This window comes from Lepisma saccharinum, chromosome 25 (assembly GCF_977018435.1).
Source record: "Lepisma saccharinum chromosome 25, izLepSacc3.1, whole genome shotgun sequence".
Classification (NCBI taxonomy): Eukaryota; Metazoa; Arthropoda; class Insecta; order Zygentoma; family Lepismatidae; genus Lepisma; species Lepisma saccharinum.
The window spans coordinates 5921637-5939752 of record NC_139253.1 but is presented as its reverse complement, the minus strand read 5'-3'; the positions used below and the strand labels follow the sequence as shown (position 1 = coordinate 5939752).

Here is an 18116-nt window from a genome sequence, read left to right as displayed (position 1 = left end):
GATATGGCTCCGTGCGATTTTTTCTCTTTCGGCGTCTCAAGTTACCACTTCGGGGAAGGGGTTTTGAATGAATTGAATCAATGAAAGGAAATTCGCAGATGGAAGTAAGGGCAATACCGTCTTCTGCGTTTGAAAAGTGTTTTGAAGACTGGGTTAAGCGTTGGCATATGTGTGTTGCATCTGATGGGGTATATTTTGAAGGCGACAAAATAAATGTTGATGATTAACCACGTATTTTGTGTTTTATTCACAAATTCCGGGTGCTTTTTGCACGTAGTAGTATATTACTGGTGTTCATATTAAATGTATCTTGGAATTTTCAGTTCTTCATTTTGTTTATAAGTTCTGATTTGACGATACAATACAAAAATTAATTATTGTAATTTTGTTGTCCGTGTTTAATATGAAATGAATAATTTATGAATGTTCTTACAGGATAAGAGATGGAAGGAAATTGCCAGAATAATGGAGCAGAAACACTCATAGCATGGGCAGATTACGTTGTGTTCGGGGGGATGTTGCTACTGTCTTCGGCAGTGGGAGTGTTCTACGTGGTCTTGAGCAAAAACAAAAACACATCCAACGACTTCTTCCTGGGTGGAAAAAAAATGGGGTGTTTGCCAACGTCTATGTCCATTGCTGCCAGGTGAGTAGAAACCAGTGAAATGATACCCACGAGGAGGATGTGCAATTTATATAATTCCGTCTTCTAGTAACAACAAAACATTCATATTTTCAGAAGAAATTTTTAATTTTAATGGATGATATTCAGCGAACAACTTCCCCCACAATTCATTGCGCCATGTTTCGAGCAAACACATCAGATCCTGCGTTGAAAGCATGCCAGGTAAGTATTGTGCGTGTCGTCTTTGCCCAAGTGATTCATTATAATCGTGATCATATGAGTAATGCGCACTCTCTACATTTTTCGTATCCCTACAGATACCATGTGTGTAATGTGGTGAAATGCAAACCTTCTAGCTTCAAGAAGGCTTCTCGTACGTTTACCCTATTTTTTTCCAGAGCACACTGCGTGATGACGTCAAATTGAATACAGTAAAACCAGTCTATCCCGGAACATGATGGTTCCGAGCAAAATTGTTCGTCTTAACAGTTTTCCTTCTTATACAGGGTTGACTTTAAATACAGTATAGAGCGCTGCAGGAAATAATGGAAAGACAGATTTACATTTCGCATTACTTATAATGTAAAGTACTAATGCATGTACGCACATGAATAAAAATGCGATACATTCATCAATTTCATCATATCATCACTCATCCCCATCTTCGCAAATTAGCCAAAAGTGGCACAGAAAGCGAAGTAAAATGTACCTTCACAAACATCCATGCCAGGATTCGAACCCGGGACCCCTGGCGTCGTAGCGCGATGTGCATAGAGGGAAAGAGAAAGATTGAAAAATGGGATAAGAGAGGTGAAGAAAGAGTGAGATAAAAGTGAAGAAAAAGAAAGAAACAAAGAGAGATAACAAGAAAAATAGGAAGATGACGCAAGAACAGAGGAGAAATAGACAAAGAAAGGGGGGGAAAGAGGGGGAAGAGATGAAAGAAAGAAACGAAATCGTAAGAGCTATGAGTATTGTAGCGCATTCTTTCATATCGACAATGTTACCGATAAACGAGTGGCAACAGAGGCGTGTTCCACTTACAGTATTGCATTGTTTTTTTGCGAGCGAAAAAAATAAAGGAAGAAATTTCCGTCTTACTGAGAATAAAAACATCTCGTTGGGTATTTAAATGGTGTTCCGTTTCCGCGTTAAGGAGGTTTACATTGTAACTTTCAGTTATATACTCTGTCCATGATTTTCACTGTGTTTATACGTATATTTTCCATATTTTATGTAATTTATAATTATTTTCTTATAATTAGTAATTTATAATATTGATATTTCCTAATATACTGTTTTGTACACCCAACGGCGAAAGAAACAGTAGGCGAATTGTCCATCACCATTTTCATTCGTTCTGAATTACACAATGTGATGACAATGAATTGAAATAAAGACGCCAATTAGCAGAGAACAAAGCCTTCTTCGAACCAACATAGTTTCATTCCTTAAAACAACACAGGATATAGAATAAAAAAGTAATGAGATAAGCAGTTGACAATTTGCTTACAATTATTTTTGCCGTTGACTGCACGTGGTGGTTCAATTACATGTGCATGTAATATTTTGTGAAAAGCTAATACGTTGAGAATCGTAAAATTTGATTGATTGAATTGTTGTTTTAAAAAAAGATAAAAAGGTAAAGTGTTCCCCTTTGCATAGCACCACGCCATGAAAGCGTATAGGGGGTGTGGGGGTAACGCCCCACACTTTCTTGATCCGGTCGTGAGTGGGGTGATGTGATCAGCATCACGCCCCTGACCGCCTTTACCCCCCCCCCCAGGGTTTTCCCCAGGTACGCATGTTATTCGACGCTGGGTGGACGCCGGGGCCGCTTCCATCGTTAGAAAAGTTCCCGGATTTGAACCGGCCGGGGATCGAACCCGGAACCTTTAGCATGGTAGTCAGACGCGTTACCGACTGAGCCACCACGGCCACTGAATTGTTGTTTTAAGTCCACTTTATGTATAGAAATGCTAATCGGGACTGGACGTACAGTTTAAATTGTGATCAGAACCACTATCAGCCTCCACCGGGTATCGAACCCGGGACTCCTAGATTACAAGGCATGGACGCTACCACTGCGCCATCGGGGAGGCCCCGTAAAATTTGACTTTTGTATGCATATAGCTAGGCTATTTTTATACACGCTGGCTTACAATTTTATATCCAGCTCTTCAATTTAAATTGTAATTATTATATTTTTTTATTAAAATTCATTGTTGCATTGTCTATATTTTATGTTGTGTACATTTGTTTTAGCTTTGACACGCTTTATTTTTTCCTTGCTTACGAGAAAGAAAATAATGCATGTCTGCTTGTCTTTCTGTAATTGCAAGAATATTTCTTGTCATCAAATTACTTGAACTTTTGTAAACTCGAAGAAGAGAACGTGGAACACATAATTGGGCATTTGCCTCTTGTGTTTGAAAATATAAATATTAACGTTCTTCTTCTAGCTTAACCAACGGAATACTGTTGCTGGGATTTCCTGCTGAATTGTACATTTTTGGAGGACAAATGTTTGTAAATTCTTTTGTTACCTTCACCGTAGCACCTATTGTGGCTTGGATGTACATGCCTGTGTTTCGAAAATTTTCGCTGACATCTTCATATGAGGTAATTATTTCATTATATTAGGTATTGTTTATTTAATTTCACTTTAGTGACCAAAATTTTGTGTTTGAAAAATGTACATTCAATTTAAATTGAGTCAAAATCAACCAAAAAATTAAAATTGTACAAAGAAAACAACACTAGGAGGCTTAGCACCGACTAAACTTTCAAATAGAGAAGACTTACATTTCTTAAGTGCACTTTATGCTAAGATAAACTATTAAAGAATAAACCTACAGTCCTCATTGTTGGCCGTGCGGTCTAAGGCGCTGTGCTTTGAACTCCAACTGTGGAACGGCATGGCGACGTGCTGACCCTACGTCACCATATTACCTGTTAAAGATCTCCACACCTCTAGGATTGTGGGAGGGAGACTGGCAGTCGGGAGATAGGCGAAGGACCTTGGAGGGCTCTTGAGCAATAGCTTATAATAAAACTACAATTTAAAGTAGGACCAAAACAACGGCTACATTTAAAAATTTAATTCTGTAGTGAACATGGACCTGCAGATCTTTCAAAGAAATACAGTAAAACCTCGTTAATCTGGACTATTGGGGGGATAAGTTGACCGGTTTAACGAAAGTCCGGATTAACTGAAATAACCTAAAAGAACAGTAGAAAGTGCATTAAAACTGTGTTTATAGTAACAAAACACGTTTATTATGGTGTATTTAAAGGGCATAGGCCTAAATACACTATACGGTACAGTAAAATGTAAAGCAATACTGTAGATACAATGCAGTACGTACATACGCTATACCCATATTATGATGATGTGCCCGACAGACCAGGCTCTGCATCACTCAAAACTCTTGCTGTGGAAGTTGTTGACTTCTAGCCACATTTAAAACCTTGCATTCTGCTTTTGTTTACTGTCCGGATTAAGCAAAGTCCGGCTTAACGAGGTTTTACTGTATGTGAAATATTTCCTGCCTACCTTAATGTTAAAATGATTGTCTCATTTATATGTAAGTTATGACAGTGGTTTAATATATGGTTATGGTGCCTTATAATTAGGACCTCTTTTCTTAAGTTTTGTGTGTAGAAAAGACAAAAGATATATTTTCTGCATATTTTCCTTCTAATACATCATTATCTTAAATTCCTATGTATAACGCTAAAATATAGCTACCCAATATTAAGAAAAATTCAAAAATTTTTATTTCCAATAAAATTTTGTATTTTGTACTACATTTCAGTACTTGCACATAAGGTTTAATAATTCTCCCCGCTGCATTGCTTCGGGAATATCTATTGTTCTCTCGGTAAGTTATTTTTTCTTCTCATATTTAATCTGGTAAGTATATGGTTAAAACAAAGTAAGGACTAATTGTGGGATTATGAAAATATAATGTGTAAGTAAAGACTTATTGCATATCAAGCTTGATTCAAACTTAAACTTAAAAATACATTAAGATGGTCACTATCCTTATTAATGTACGTGAACGGCAAATAAATATTTAATATTTCAGTACAATGAATAGATAAATTTATGTAAAGGATGCAACGAACTCAAAATCGATTTTTAACACGTATTACTCCCCCTCGCACTGCCGCATACAATAAAGCCATTCTGAGCAGTTCTTGTGCAGCCAGAAGAGAAAACTTTGTTATCGAATCATTAAAACACAACTCAAATTCGATATAATTTATATTTCTTTTTGGAAGAAAATCCAGGTAAGAGTAAAATACAAGTGTCAAAACACGATGCAAGGTTGCTTCTCAGAATTGTATGAATTTCGGCGTGTTTTTCAGTAAGTTCGTGACAACGCCAATTGACTCCTTATGTATATGACATCCACAAGACCAATCCTTATTAGAATCAGATTTATTTTATTTTTTGCGAGCCATAGACTGTACGCACTACATATTTTTGATTTTTCTACAATATTTTGTTATATTTAGTTTTCTTTTAAGCTGTCTCTTACTTTGTCCCTATATACACATTCTTCCCCTCCCTCGGCAGTTCTTCTTCCAGTCTTTCTTCCTTCTTCCTCGCCCCGCTTCTCTTTTCCTGCACTCTCACCAAAACACGCCTACATTTTGCTTTACACACACTTACCCTATAAAGATGGCTCGTCTGGAGCATGATCACTCATTTCGCTGCCTTCTCTAATAGCTTTCCCCGCCGTTCTCTTACTTCCCCCAGGTATTTCCCCACTTGCTGCCCCGCTTCCTTTATCTTTATTCTGTCGTGTACCACTTCTATCACCTCCCTCCCTGTTAAGTTTTTCATCCATTTGTCCCTTAGGTCACGTGTAGAAGGGCAGTTAAGTAGGATATGCTTGTCCGTCTCCTCCCCATCGCACAAAGGACATATCGTTTCCCCTGCTTCGTTTCTCTTTCTTAGTTATTTCCACCCCCTCCCCTAATCTGAACCATGCCAGCGCGCCTCTTTCTTTTTTTCCCCACAACCTAGATATATTTCGCTTTCCCCCCATTCTCTTACTCTTAACTGTTTCCTGATTGAGGTCTTTGTTTGGCAGTCTGCTATTATTTCTTGTCTGTCTATGTCCAGTAACCTGTCTCTGATTTGATTTTCTGTTGAGATGCCCTTTCCTCCCTCTTCCCATACCCAACCTTATCCTTATTATATGTATTGCTTACTACAATGCTATACTTATAGTTGTGTGAAATGGGTGTCAGCTACAATGAGTGGTGTGATGGACCATCAATAGGGATTCTCTCCCAAGCATCCCAGATAACATGCTTGGAAAAAGCTGTACACATAAAGTAAACAAGCTTTCTGCGAGCATATATTGGCAAGCTGTAAGCTTGCATCAGTCTTGAATAAAGCGAAATAGTTACCACGCATCAAACTTGCAGGAACCTTGACATGACAAGTCTGCACCAAGCTTGTGCAGAAAGCTGCATGCTTGATATAAGCTTGTCAAAGCCCACTGCCAGCTTGATTCAAGCCATATCGAACTGGCTTTGACAAGCTACTGCAAGCTTGCCACAAGCTTTCGTGCTATCTGGAATTAATTTTGTTCATGACGTTATTACTTTTGCAAATCCGTTCTTACATTTTACTCCCATAGGTATTTAATCCTATTGTAATCTTCTTTTATATTTTCGAAGATCTCATACCCCTGGGAATATTCACAGAAAATAAAATGCACCAGATATAATTAATACACTTCAAATGCATAAATTGCTACATCGTAAATCTAAATTGACGCATTTTGAATGCACCAAGAGAAAAAGTGTCAGGATTAATCAAGAGAGACACTGGAATGCTTATTTGTACTTGAATCAAGAATTACTTCATCATTTTCTGGCATTTATGCGTTTCATTGCATCATTAAATGATTATTTGGTCGAGGGGTTTGGTGTGTACCTTGATGAGTCAATCAATGAGGACTGATTCCTTTATACGAGGGTGCATTCAAATGAAAGCCTTAATTATTTATTATGAGGCAAATGAAGAAATACAGAAAAATTAGACATACATCATTTTTCGACGTAGTCCCCATGACGTGCAATACATGTATTTCAGCTCTTCGGAAGTGCATGGATACCTCGTGAGAAGAATTTTTTTGGTTGTGAGTGTAGTCACTCGTACACTGCGGTTTTCACGTCTTCATTGCTTCGGAAATACTTGTCTCCCATTCCCATTTTGAGCCGTCCGAACATATAAAAGTCACTGGGGGCGAGGTCTGGTGAATAAGGTGGGTGTCTAAGACATTCAAATTTCATAACCTAGATTGTAGCAACCGTTAAACGGGCAGCATGCGGTCGGGCATTGCCATGCAGTAACAATATACCTGAAGTGATAAATCCTCGTCGGTTACTCCTCATTGCAGGTCGAAGGTAATTTTGGAGCAGTTCTGCATAAGAAGTATTGGTCACTGTTATTCCCTTTTTCATGTAATGCTAAGAAATTACTCCATTTGCATCCCAGAAGAGAGTGAGCATGACTTTTCCTGTTGATGGTTGGGTGCGGAATGTTTTGGGTTTTGGCGAATTGCTATGGCGCTATTCCTTGCTCGATCATTTTGTTTCAGGTTGGTGATAGTGCACCCAGGTTTCATCTCCTGTAACAATTATTTCTAGAAATCCATCATCTTCGAGCTGGAAACAACGCAAAAGTTCCTCAAGGGCATCGACGCAATGGTCTCTCAATTCAGGAGTCAACTGATGTGGCACCCATCTCGTCGACACTTTATTGAATCGCAGCATATCCTGGACAACATTGTGTGCTGAACCAAAACTAATATCCAAAATGGTGGCTATTTGCTTCACAGTAATACGCTTGTTTTCCTTCAGAAGCTCTTCTCCTGCGGCGATGTTTTCGTTCGTCACTACGCGGTGTGCCTGGCCCGATCGCGGGGCATCCTCGACAGAAGTTACGCCGCTTTTAAACTTTCTACACCACTCGTGCACTTGCTGCAGGTATACGCACGAATCACCGTACTGCGCTTTCATCCTGCGATGTAACACCTTCGCTACTCAAAAAACGCATCACACATTGCTGCTCTAACGTGGTGCATGTTGACAATGAGGCGGCCATCTTTGCACTGACGCTGCTTCCTTCTTCAGTGTTGCAGCATCATGTTGCCACCTGTTGGTCATTCTTTCAACCACAAGGATAACTCCTGCCAACTTTCAAATCAATCGTACAACGTTTTGGAATTTTATTGCAATTTTAACTTCATGGCGTGGTGCTAAGCACAGGGGGAGACTTTACTTTTACTTTTAAGGTTTTCATTTGAACCAACCTCGTATGTTAAGATACATACATACCACCTACATATCAAACACACACAAACACACACACACACACACACACACACACACACAAATAAATTGGTGTATTGGTGACGTGACTTGACCCTAAGGACTCAAATGTCAATCTCTGATCCACGTAGTACACCCTGGACTGCCTTTTGAGTACTAACGAGATTCTGACGTCTGGACTCAGAACCATTATAATCCCATGTGTTGTATCCTGCCCATGTGTGTTTGTGATTGTCCTTTCATGAATTTCATCTCATCGTGTTTCATCCCCATCTTCGCAATTACCCAAAAGTTGCTGAAAAGCGAAGTAAAATAAAACAACTTTTCAACCTCCGAGGAGGAGTGGTTAGCACAAGCGCTACGACACCAGGGGTCCCGGGTTCGAATCCTGGTCTGAGCATGGGTGTTCTTTGAGAGTGTTCCTTCATCTTATACATCACTCATTCCCATCTACGCGATTAGCAAAAAGTGGCTGAAAAGCGAAGTAAAATAATCAATCAATCAATCAATGTAACAAATGAATGTATTAACACACAAACACACACACTAGGACATTCATAGCGATAATGGAATCTTTTTAGTTTCAAAGTTTCATTCAAAGTAGTGCTAATTTGTGTTTAAATCAGACATTTTTATAAGTTTGGTATAATTGTGCCTACAATGAATATGTCAACCATAACAGACCTTAATTTTTCAGGTTCTATATTCATCTATGTCTATATATGCTGCAAGTTTGGCCTTAAACCAAGGTAAGGAACTATTGTCTCTAAATATAAACCCTCGCCGGGGGAGTGGTTATCGTAACGCGCTACGAAGCTAGAGGTCCGAGGATCGAACCCGGTTCAGGCATGAATGTCTTCTTACGTTTGTCCCATCAGTTCATTATTCATCCTCATAGTCGCAATTAACCCGATTGGTACAAGAATAATGCAAAATAAACGCGACTCAAATGACAGAAACGTAATATTCTAGCATACAAATTTATTATATAGGCAATTGTAATAAATAGTTTTTTTTAAAAAAAACAACTATATTGGGCTGTAGTTTTATTTTAAGAGAATCCATAAATTTTGTTTAGATTAGGACAGGAACATTTGATCATTTGTTAATTGGAACAATTAATATATATATATATATATATATATTCAATTTTGTTGCAGTGACAAAATGGAATATCTACTTGGTGATTGCCATCACATTTGGTGTCTGCATTCTTTATACTTCATTAGTAAGTATATGTTTTGTGACAATCTTCTTTATTTAGTTCATATTTTTCACTCCTCGATTTCATATTTAAACTCTTGGAAGCACTTTTACCTTGTTGTAGGTAATAATAAGTCTGAATATATAATAAACTACTCTTCAAAGGATGTCATAATTTGTGAAGAAATATTGAACATTACACTTGGTACTACATTTGCTCACATGGATTTTCATGCCGTGTGTCGAATATTTTGATTACAAATTTCATTCAGAATAGCATCACTCATGCAAAAGAGCTAATGCCTAATGCAACTTGCTCCTATTAAACAACAAATTAGACAATTTTTTAATTTTTGCACTATAAATTCAGACTTTCTAGGTTTTATCATGATTATTATAAGTTGTTAGATAAATTCCATATTGAGAGCCTCCTGGATATAAGAAATGCTCATGATTACAATTTTGTTTGCAAATTAGTTAATGCACAACTTGATATTTCATTTTTATAATCGAAAATTATTGTAAGGGAACTTAGAACTAACTACTCTGCAATTTATGCCATTTCTAATTCTAATAGATATCCTAATTTCCTTTTATCACAATGCTACTACAATCTGTTGGATGGTAATGATTTTTTATCATCAATGTAACACGTTTAATTTCACCAACGTAACGTGAGTCTTAGGCTGATAGTAAGCTCTTATGGATATATGTAATTAATAGAACTGATTTTATTATTCAAGTGTAATATTTTAGTATGTGCTAATCTTATTATATTTTTCTTGCGAAATTTTGAATTGATATGTAACTTTTCTTAAACTTCTGTATTAGAAATAACAGTTGGGCTGAAAAGTTCGTAGGCTAACATAGTAAAAAATATTTTTTTGACAAAATTCGATTTTATTATTCAACATAGTTGCCTTTGAGGGCGATACAACGATTATAGCGGTCATACAATTTTTCGATGCCATTTTTATAGTATGATTTCTCTTTAGCCTCAAAATAGGCCTCAGTTTCGGCAATTACCTCTTCATCAGTGCTAAAATTCTTTCCAGCGAGCATTCTTTTAAGGTCTGCAAACAGGAAAAAGTCACTGGGGGCCAGATCTGGAGAATATGGTGGATGGGGAAGCAATTCGTAGTCTAATTCATATAATTTTGCCATCGTTTTCATTGATTTGTGACACGGTGCATTGTCTTGATGAAACAGCACTTTTTTCTTCTTCAAATGGGGCCGTTTTTTCGTGATTTCATCCTTTAAACGCTCCAAAAACGCTATGTAATAATCGCTGTTGATGGTCTGGCTCTTTTTGAGGTAATCGATGAATATAATACCATGCGCATCCCAGAATACTGATGCCATAACCTTGCCAGCCGACTGTTGCGTCTTTCCACGCTTTGGATTCGGTTCATCACGTGCAGTCCACTCGGCTGACTGTCGATTGGACTCTGGAGTGTAGTTATGGAGCCATGTTTCATCCATTGTAATATATCGACGGAAAAATTCGTGTTTATTACGGTTGAATATCGCTAAACATTGCTCCGAATCATCAAAACGTTATTGCTTTTGATCGATTGTGAGCACGCGCGGCACCCATTTTGCACACAGCTATCGCATGTTCAAATATTCATGCACAATATGTCCAACACGTTCCTTTGATAATTTTAAAGTCTCAGCTATCTCGATCAACTTCACTTTACGATCATTTAAAATTATTTTGTGGACTTTTTTGATGTTTTCATCGGTAACAGCCTCTTTGGGGCATCCACTGCGTGCATCGTCTTCGATGCTCATTTCGCCTCGTTTAAATTTAGCAAACCACTTCTCAACGGTTGATTTTCCTGGTGCAGAGTCCGAATAATGTTTATCAAGCCAAGCCTTGGCTTCAACAGTATTTTTTTTCGCCAAAAAGCAATGCTTTATTAACACACGAAATTCTTTTTTATCCATTTTTTCACAATAACAAAAGCTGCTTCACTCACAATGCTATATCTCACGAACTAATTATCCGGCAGCTGTGAAATTTATACACGTATCTTTTGAAGGTTAGTACTAAGTAAAAACACATGGATTTAATTCTAGTAACGCCATCTATGAGTCAGCCTATGAACTTTTCAGCCCAACTGTTATATGTTGTTTTTCAGCAATATAATACAAGTACTTAAATAAATATCAGTACTTACTTCGAGATATACCTAATACCTATACCTAATATAGTGTATACATTTTCCAAATGGGATACTAGACATTGGTTAAAGCCGATGCAAATATATCTCTGGTAGTTTGGTCTGTATTCTTTCAGGGTGGAATCAAGGCAGTGATGTGGACAGACACTTTACAAGCAGTAGTCATCATAGGTGCTCAAATAGCCATAATCGTGAGGGGCTCCATGAAGGTTGGAGGTTGGACTGAAGTGTGGAAACGAAACGAAGACTCTGGAAGAACGGAATTCTTCAAGTAATGGCATTTTATTTTATTGAGCATTTATTCTTCTTACCTGCACTCATTACCTGTCAAAGTCTAATTGAAATCAGTTACACTATGAAACTCCAAACAAGTACGCACACGCACGCACTTAAATAAACGGAACGTACAGTCACGGACAATTCTGCGTTGTAACTATCCCATCCCATTGAAAACAAATATTATTGTTACATAACCAGAAGTGTCCGTGAGACACACCGTGAGTTCTTATATTTGAATTAAAAAGAGTTAATTAATACAATTGTCGTTATTATATTTGCACAGTTATTTATTTTTCCTTATTCCATGATAAATGAAATTTGCTTTCTATTCTCGTATTGGAAGACTAAATTTGAAATTATCTATATATTATTAACACTATAAGTATATAATGTCATACGTTATCTTATCACGTTTGTCTTTTGAAAGATGTTAGTAAAATGACAGTTCAATTATACACATTTAATCATAAGATTGCATATTCTATTTTTATTCTAGACATTTTATAAAATACGTTTTAGCATTACTAATGACTAAGGATGGTAAATCCCACGATGCACTTACAATGACAGCGATATCTACAATCCTAATGTACAATAACTGTAATTTTACCTCAACAATAGTTCAATTACTACCGTACACGAAGGCCTATTCTAAATGTGTGCAAAATATAATTGACATTCCAAATAAAAGTAAAGCAGCAACTTCAGTAATTATAACATGCCAGGGCCAAGTAATTCTTAGCGGTTTGACGACTATTACTATATATCTGTATTTGATTAAAGATTGAATGTTTTTATTAGATAACCATCTCCGCACTCCATAAGTCGACTTTTGTTGGCTAATTTCTTTCCACATTATCTTTCCTTCCATACCTTTTGTTTAGTAACCCCAGGTTTTCAGCCGTAAGCCATCACAGATTTTATTTCTTTTGAAATAATTTGATAACAGTGTCATATATTTTGCTTCCTGCTTACTCATAACTGATATTCCCGTATTGTAGCATGGACCCAGATCCAACAACTCGACTCACTTTCTGGACAGTCTTCGTCGGGGGAACGGTGCAATACTTGACATTTATGATTGGAAACCAAGGCGTGATACAGCGCTTCCTGTCAGTTCCAACGCTGAGGATAGCTCAGATGTAAGTTTCTTTAAAGGTAATCAAGGAATTTGTTTTGAATTTTCATCCATCACCTTCAAACTCCAAAAAGCAAAATGAAAGTCAAACGTAGTCCCCCTCAGCATAAGACCAAGGATTCCACCGTGGGAGAACTCTGCGGAACGTGAACCAAAGATGTCATCAAATGTGGCTCTTCTCTCTTCTAGTTTTCAGAGCTGTCGTTCACTAATATAGATGTCAAGTGAAACGGAGCAGACGGTAACAGGACGGACAAAGTCTGGGTAATAAGGCGGATGCATCAGTGTTTCCCAACCAAGCGGGAGAATGGTGTCAGGGTTAACCTCTTAACCACGTGTGGCCTTGCATTATCCGCCAAGTAGAGATTCTCGAACGCTAGCGCCACGTTTTCCAGTTTCTCGTAAAGACTTTCCAGCTGGTAAAAGTACACGGTGGCATTTATTGTCTGGTCAGATGTTTTAGTTCTGGTTTTGTAGCTACGTTACTTTCTCTCGCGTTCATCATATGCATATGCTAATCATTAAGTTTTACTCGTATATCCAAAATATTTGTGTATAAATTGATCTTTAAACATAAACAACGGATTTTGATTAATCGACTAGTTGTTATTTTAATTTCACGGTATGCAAGAAAGGCTAATCGGGACTGGACCTACAGTTTAAAGTGGGATCCGATCCACTGTACCATGTGCCTCCACCGGGTATCGAACCCGGGACCATAAACAACGAATTTAAACGATTGCTGAAATATATTTGTATGTCTATCGTACAACATTTCCTCTCTCTTAAAGAATAATGTAGCTGGGGCCGCGTTACCCTCTCCATGCAATTCCTTTTCCTCTCACGTGTTCATCGGTCGAGCCTTCTCCAGTAACTACTTGTGCAGAGATTTTTTCGTTCGCTTGTTCCACATACTCCTGGAACAGAGTATAGATGTTAGTTTTTTACATCATGAAATAATTTGGTTATATATTTTATGATTTTGAAATTAGTGCTTATGTCTTGACTATTTACAATATTCTTAGTAAAGTTGAAAAATATTGTTCTTTACAGGGCCATAGTAACAGGAACGGTGTCATTCTTCATCTCAAAAGTCATGAGTTCCTACATTGGGTTGCTGCTGTTTGCTAAATACTACGACTGCGACCCAGTTTCTACTAAGGTATGACTAAAGCAAGTTACTTTGGTTTCCATTCTTTTACATTCATTTTCTGAAATTAATTTTGTGTGTTGCTCTCTCTATTTCAAGCAGAGATAAAGTTTCGTAGGAATTAAAACGCTGATAACTACATTTGAATGTATCTTGAACCGAGCTAAAGTAACATTTCTAATTGTGCACCGTGTCCGAGAAGTCCTCGTGTCCCTACTTGCATGTATCCTGTTACGACTGTGTTCAAAATTGACCAGTATTCGGTTGCTTGGAAATGATTTCAGTTTCGTGGTTGGCATCCCTGCTCACAAGGTCACACGGAACGCTCGCTCGAATTCATATGTCAGTTGTTCCGCCGTTGCTGATGTGAGCGGGAAAATGCTATGGAAGGGCTAGTGACGTGTGTATGGTTTCAATAACGCATGGGTATACCATATCTACATAAATTGATAGTAAATGAACATCTGTATCTATTGACTTCTTGCACTGTCTGTACAATTTCACTTTATTTTTGGTAATTATTCTATTACTTTTGCCATTTTCTCTTTGAACGCAGAGGGTTGGGAGACCTGACCAGTTGGTACCTCTCTTTGTTCTGGATGTGATGGGAGATATTCCTGGGTTCCCTGGACTGTTTGTGGCTGGACTCTTCAGTGCAGCTTTGAGGTAGTGTTTGATATATTTTAGAACTAGGCAATTTATAGGATAGGGGGCATAACTCTGTAACTTCCCGCCACAGCTGCATGCAATAATATATAAGGGTGTGCCTGTGAAAGCCAATCACGACGAAAAGCCGGTTACCACCGTTGCCAAACCTTGTCAAAGAGGCTTTGATAGTCTCAATGGACTCTCCATGTCATGACATTTCCTCTTCCATAAAAATAATCTTGCAAGAGTGAGGAAGGTTGAGTGTTCTTGCTTGCTTCTGCATCGAGACAAACGATGCGAAAAAATAGGTAACACCGTCCAAGTGACGTCACACTGAGTGGCGGGAAGAGAACAGAGTTCTGCCTAAAGCCGTATAATAGAACTTGTTCTATTTGGTTTTTTTTATTTCTCTAAATGGTAATATTTGGAAACGTCCACACAGAGAAATTAAATATTTGTGGACATTATTTGCAGTTGTAAATGTGTTATTACTTTACAGTAATAAACTACAAAGCAAAGGAGAAATTAAAGGTAGCGACGAGTTTCTTATGCTGATATTTTCTGCTGGAAATATTCTTGCCCACAAATTGCACACAATCAATGATCATTAATTGTAATAAAATAAATAGATGAAGATTTACCTGTGTTTTATTTATGTTTGTAATACATAATATAAATCTTCATATATTTATATTATTACTAATTTAAAAGGATGTTATAAGACGTCAGCTTACTTCAAAGATTATTAATTTCATTGTATCATCTCTGCATCGATATACCTTAAAATTAAACACGAACGTTCATTCACTTTTAAATGAAGATCCTCACGATCGATTTTCTCCACAATGACTTCTCTCAAGCTTGATTATAACGTTCCAAATGAATGCAGCAATCCATCCAAAACACTGAAGTCATCGCACGCAATTAGAAATGACGAATTACGTGTAAAGCATATAAAGTTAGCAGGCAACGAAGTATAGCTTCGTTGCTTCAGGCGATTCCACGATAATCTTTTCACTTCAGCATCACATTATTTACAAATTATCCAGCTAACAATTTAATGTCTTAAATTAACGGTTGATAACATTACTTCTATTGCAGATAAGTAACTCTGTTACAGTTCAAGCTGTTTGATTTTGGAAGTATCTAGTAACAGAATTCTTATAAAAAAGTAGCTGTTCATTATAACTGTGTTTACAAGAACCTAACTACTTACTTACAAACACTGGTAATGCTCATATTGTGTTTAAATTTGTGTAATATGAAAACATTAGCTATTGATTTAATATCATATTCTCTAGTACTGTTTCCACGTATCTAAACTCGATGGCAACCGTCACCATCAAAGACTTCGTGACACCAAATTGGAAGTTAACTGACGAGAAAGAGCTACAACTGGCCAGGTGGTTATCAGTTGTCTATGGATTGATTGGTTTTGCCCTTGTGTTCCTTATCGAGCAGATGGGGACGATATTGCAGGTAAATATTTTTGTACAAAAGTAAATTTATATGCATGTTACTTCTATCTTACTGAATATTAAAATAATATGTATGAATTTTAACATTCCCTGTTTGTTGTAATTTCATCAATTCTAATTTAGCATCTTTTTCTGCCACTTTTGGCTGTTCGCGACGATGAGGATGAATGGTGATTTGATGAAATTCATAAAGGGACACTCGCAAAGAGACACCCGTGGCCACACCAGCACTCGAACCCGGGACCAGCGCTCGCTCAGAGAGGCAAAGTTATTTGTCTAGTGTTTGCAACGGTGCATTTTTCATTTGAATATTTATTTAATACTAAAGATACTTAAATGATTTGTTAAACGACATTCATGGATGAAATTATCTAATCAATTAACTAATAGCGTCCCTGATGGCTTAGTGGTAAACTGTAAATTTATTTAGGAGTTGTTTTGACTCCCCGGGATCGGTTCAAATCCTACTTTAAATTGTAGGTTCAGTCCCATATATGAACGTAAATCGGACTTAAATATAATAACTCACACTCAATAAATTAACTATATAATAAATATTTATATTTTTACAATCCGCTAGCTAAGTATAACTTTAGAAATTGCACATATCTCTGAACCAATTCATAGTGTACAATAATTATTCAGGTAACTTGTACTTGTAATCGCATTTAAAATAACTGATATTTGACTTCCAGTTTTGAAAACTTTTTTTATTAAAGGACCAAGTGTATGTAAGCGATCAATAATAGTTTTCTTACTTCTGAGTTAGAGGATCTTCATATTTTTGCAAGTGTTCTAGAATTTTCTTATTTTGTACATGTGTCTCAACTATCTCGTTAATTAAAACAAGAAAGATTCTACAGGATGGCTCAATAAGTCACTTAACACCCCCAGTACAAGGCCACTGCGGCATGGAACGTGAAAATGGCGATGACCAATCGTTGCCTGGCCAAGGGGGAACCACATTGAGGTCACCCTCATGGTCGGCAGCCATCTTGATGTCCGCCATCTTGAAATCCACTTCAGAAATTTAAATGGGGAGGGGGTCGTGCGACATATCAAAATGGGCTTGAATTTCACCAGGAAAACAACTGTGACATTTGTTTTCACCTAACTTTAATTGTTGCAGAGTTAACAATACCACAAAGGTATAACACATGCTCAATATGACGTCTCTCTTGCGCTGTTGCGCACACGTGTAATCGTCTCTCCCATGACCTTACCACATTCTGAAGAACCTCAGGAGTTATTGCAGTACAAGCATCCACAATGCGATTGGTCATGCCACAGTGGCCTTGTACTGGGGGTGTTAAGTGACTTATTGAGCCACCCTGTATGTTTTAAGGAATTTAGAACTATCTCTCAGTATGAACCATGATATATTGTTTCTACAAACTATGACTAAGGCTCTTTGATGTTTCTTTATTTGAATACAGATGTCTTGGAGCCTCATTGCCATTGCTTTCGGAGCTATCTGCTCGATTTTTACTCTAGGAATGTTCTACCCTTGGTGCAACTCAACGGTGAGTACAGTATATGTGTGTGTGTGTTTGTGTTGATGACGTCAGGAACATGGTGCAGACTCCGGGTGTAAAGGCTGGCCTTGTGGTAAGACACTCAAAGTCAACCTCGGTTACACTTGGTAAACTCCGGTAACTGCATCTTCTAGGCCAACTAGGTTCTGGCGCCTGGACCCACGATCAGTATAATCCTCTGGCAGTGGCGGCGATTGTGTTCCAAAACCGGGGGGTCGAAGTGCAAAACTGGGGGGTGGAAGACAGTATATTTCCCTTTGTATATAAGGTTTAGCATAGTGCGGGGGCAAAAGTGGCGAAAATTTGGGGGCAACTGCACCCCCTCGCCCCACCTATTCGCCGCCACTGCGCCTCTGGGGTTGTGTTGTCATTCTGCGTGCTGAGAACTCCTCTACACCCTCATTTTTGGACCTAGGTAAAAAGATTTGTCCCCAGAGATAGTATAGTTTCATTCCTCCCTAAGTAACGAATGGATGAATTAGTTTTCAAATTTGAGGGAGGAACTTTTTAACAGT

At 37.7% G+C, this 18116-nt stretch overlaps 1 protein-coding gene across 1 annotated transcript; it reads left to right on the top strand.

Moving 5' to 3' along the window:
* The first annotated feature begins 514 nt into the window (after positions 1-514).
* LOC145978999 (sodium-coupled monocarboxylate transporter 1-like) lies at positions 515-17625 on the top strand. The gene is made up of 11 exons (XM_083112059.1): positions 515-646; positions 3088-3247; positions 4444-4509; positions 8682-8733; positions 9145-9212; positions 11490-11644; positions 12654-12794; positions 13844-13952; positions 14497-14606; positions 15890-16067; positions 17503-17625. Exons 1-11 carry the CDS (start codon positions 516-518, stop codon positions 17623-17625), a joined length of 1293 nt encoding a protein of 430 aa, XP_082968185.1. The 5' UTR covers position 515.
* The last annotated feature ends 491 nt before the right edge of the window (positions 17626-18116 follow it).

Coding starts and splice junctions, on each gene's coding strand:
- LOC145978999 (XM_083112059.1), top strand. CDS start 516: ATGTTGCTACTGTCTTCGGCAGTGGGAGTGTTCTACGTGGTCTTGAGC. Junction 3,248..4,443: donor CGCTGACATCTTCATATGAG/GTAATTATTTCA, acceptor ACTACATTTCAG/TACTTGCACATAAGGTTTAA. Junction 13,953..14,496: donor GCGACCCAGTTTCTACTAAG/GTATGACTAAAG, acceptor CTTTGAACGCAG/AGGGTTGGGAGACCTGACCA.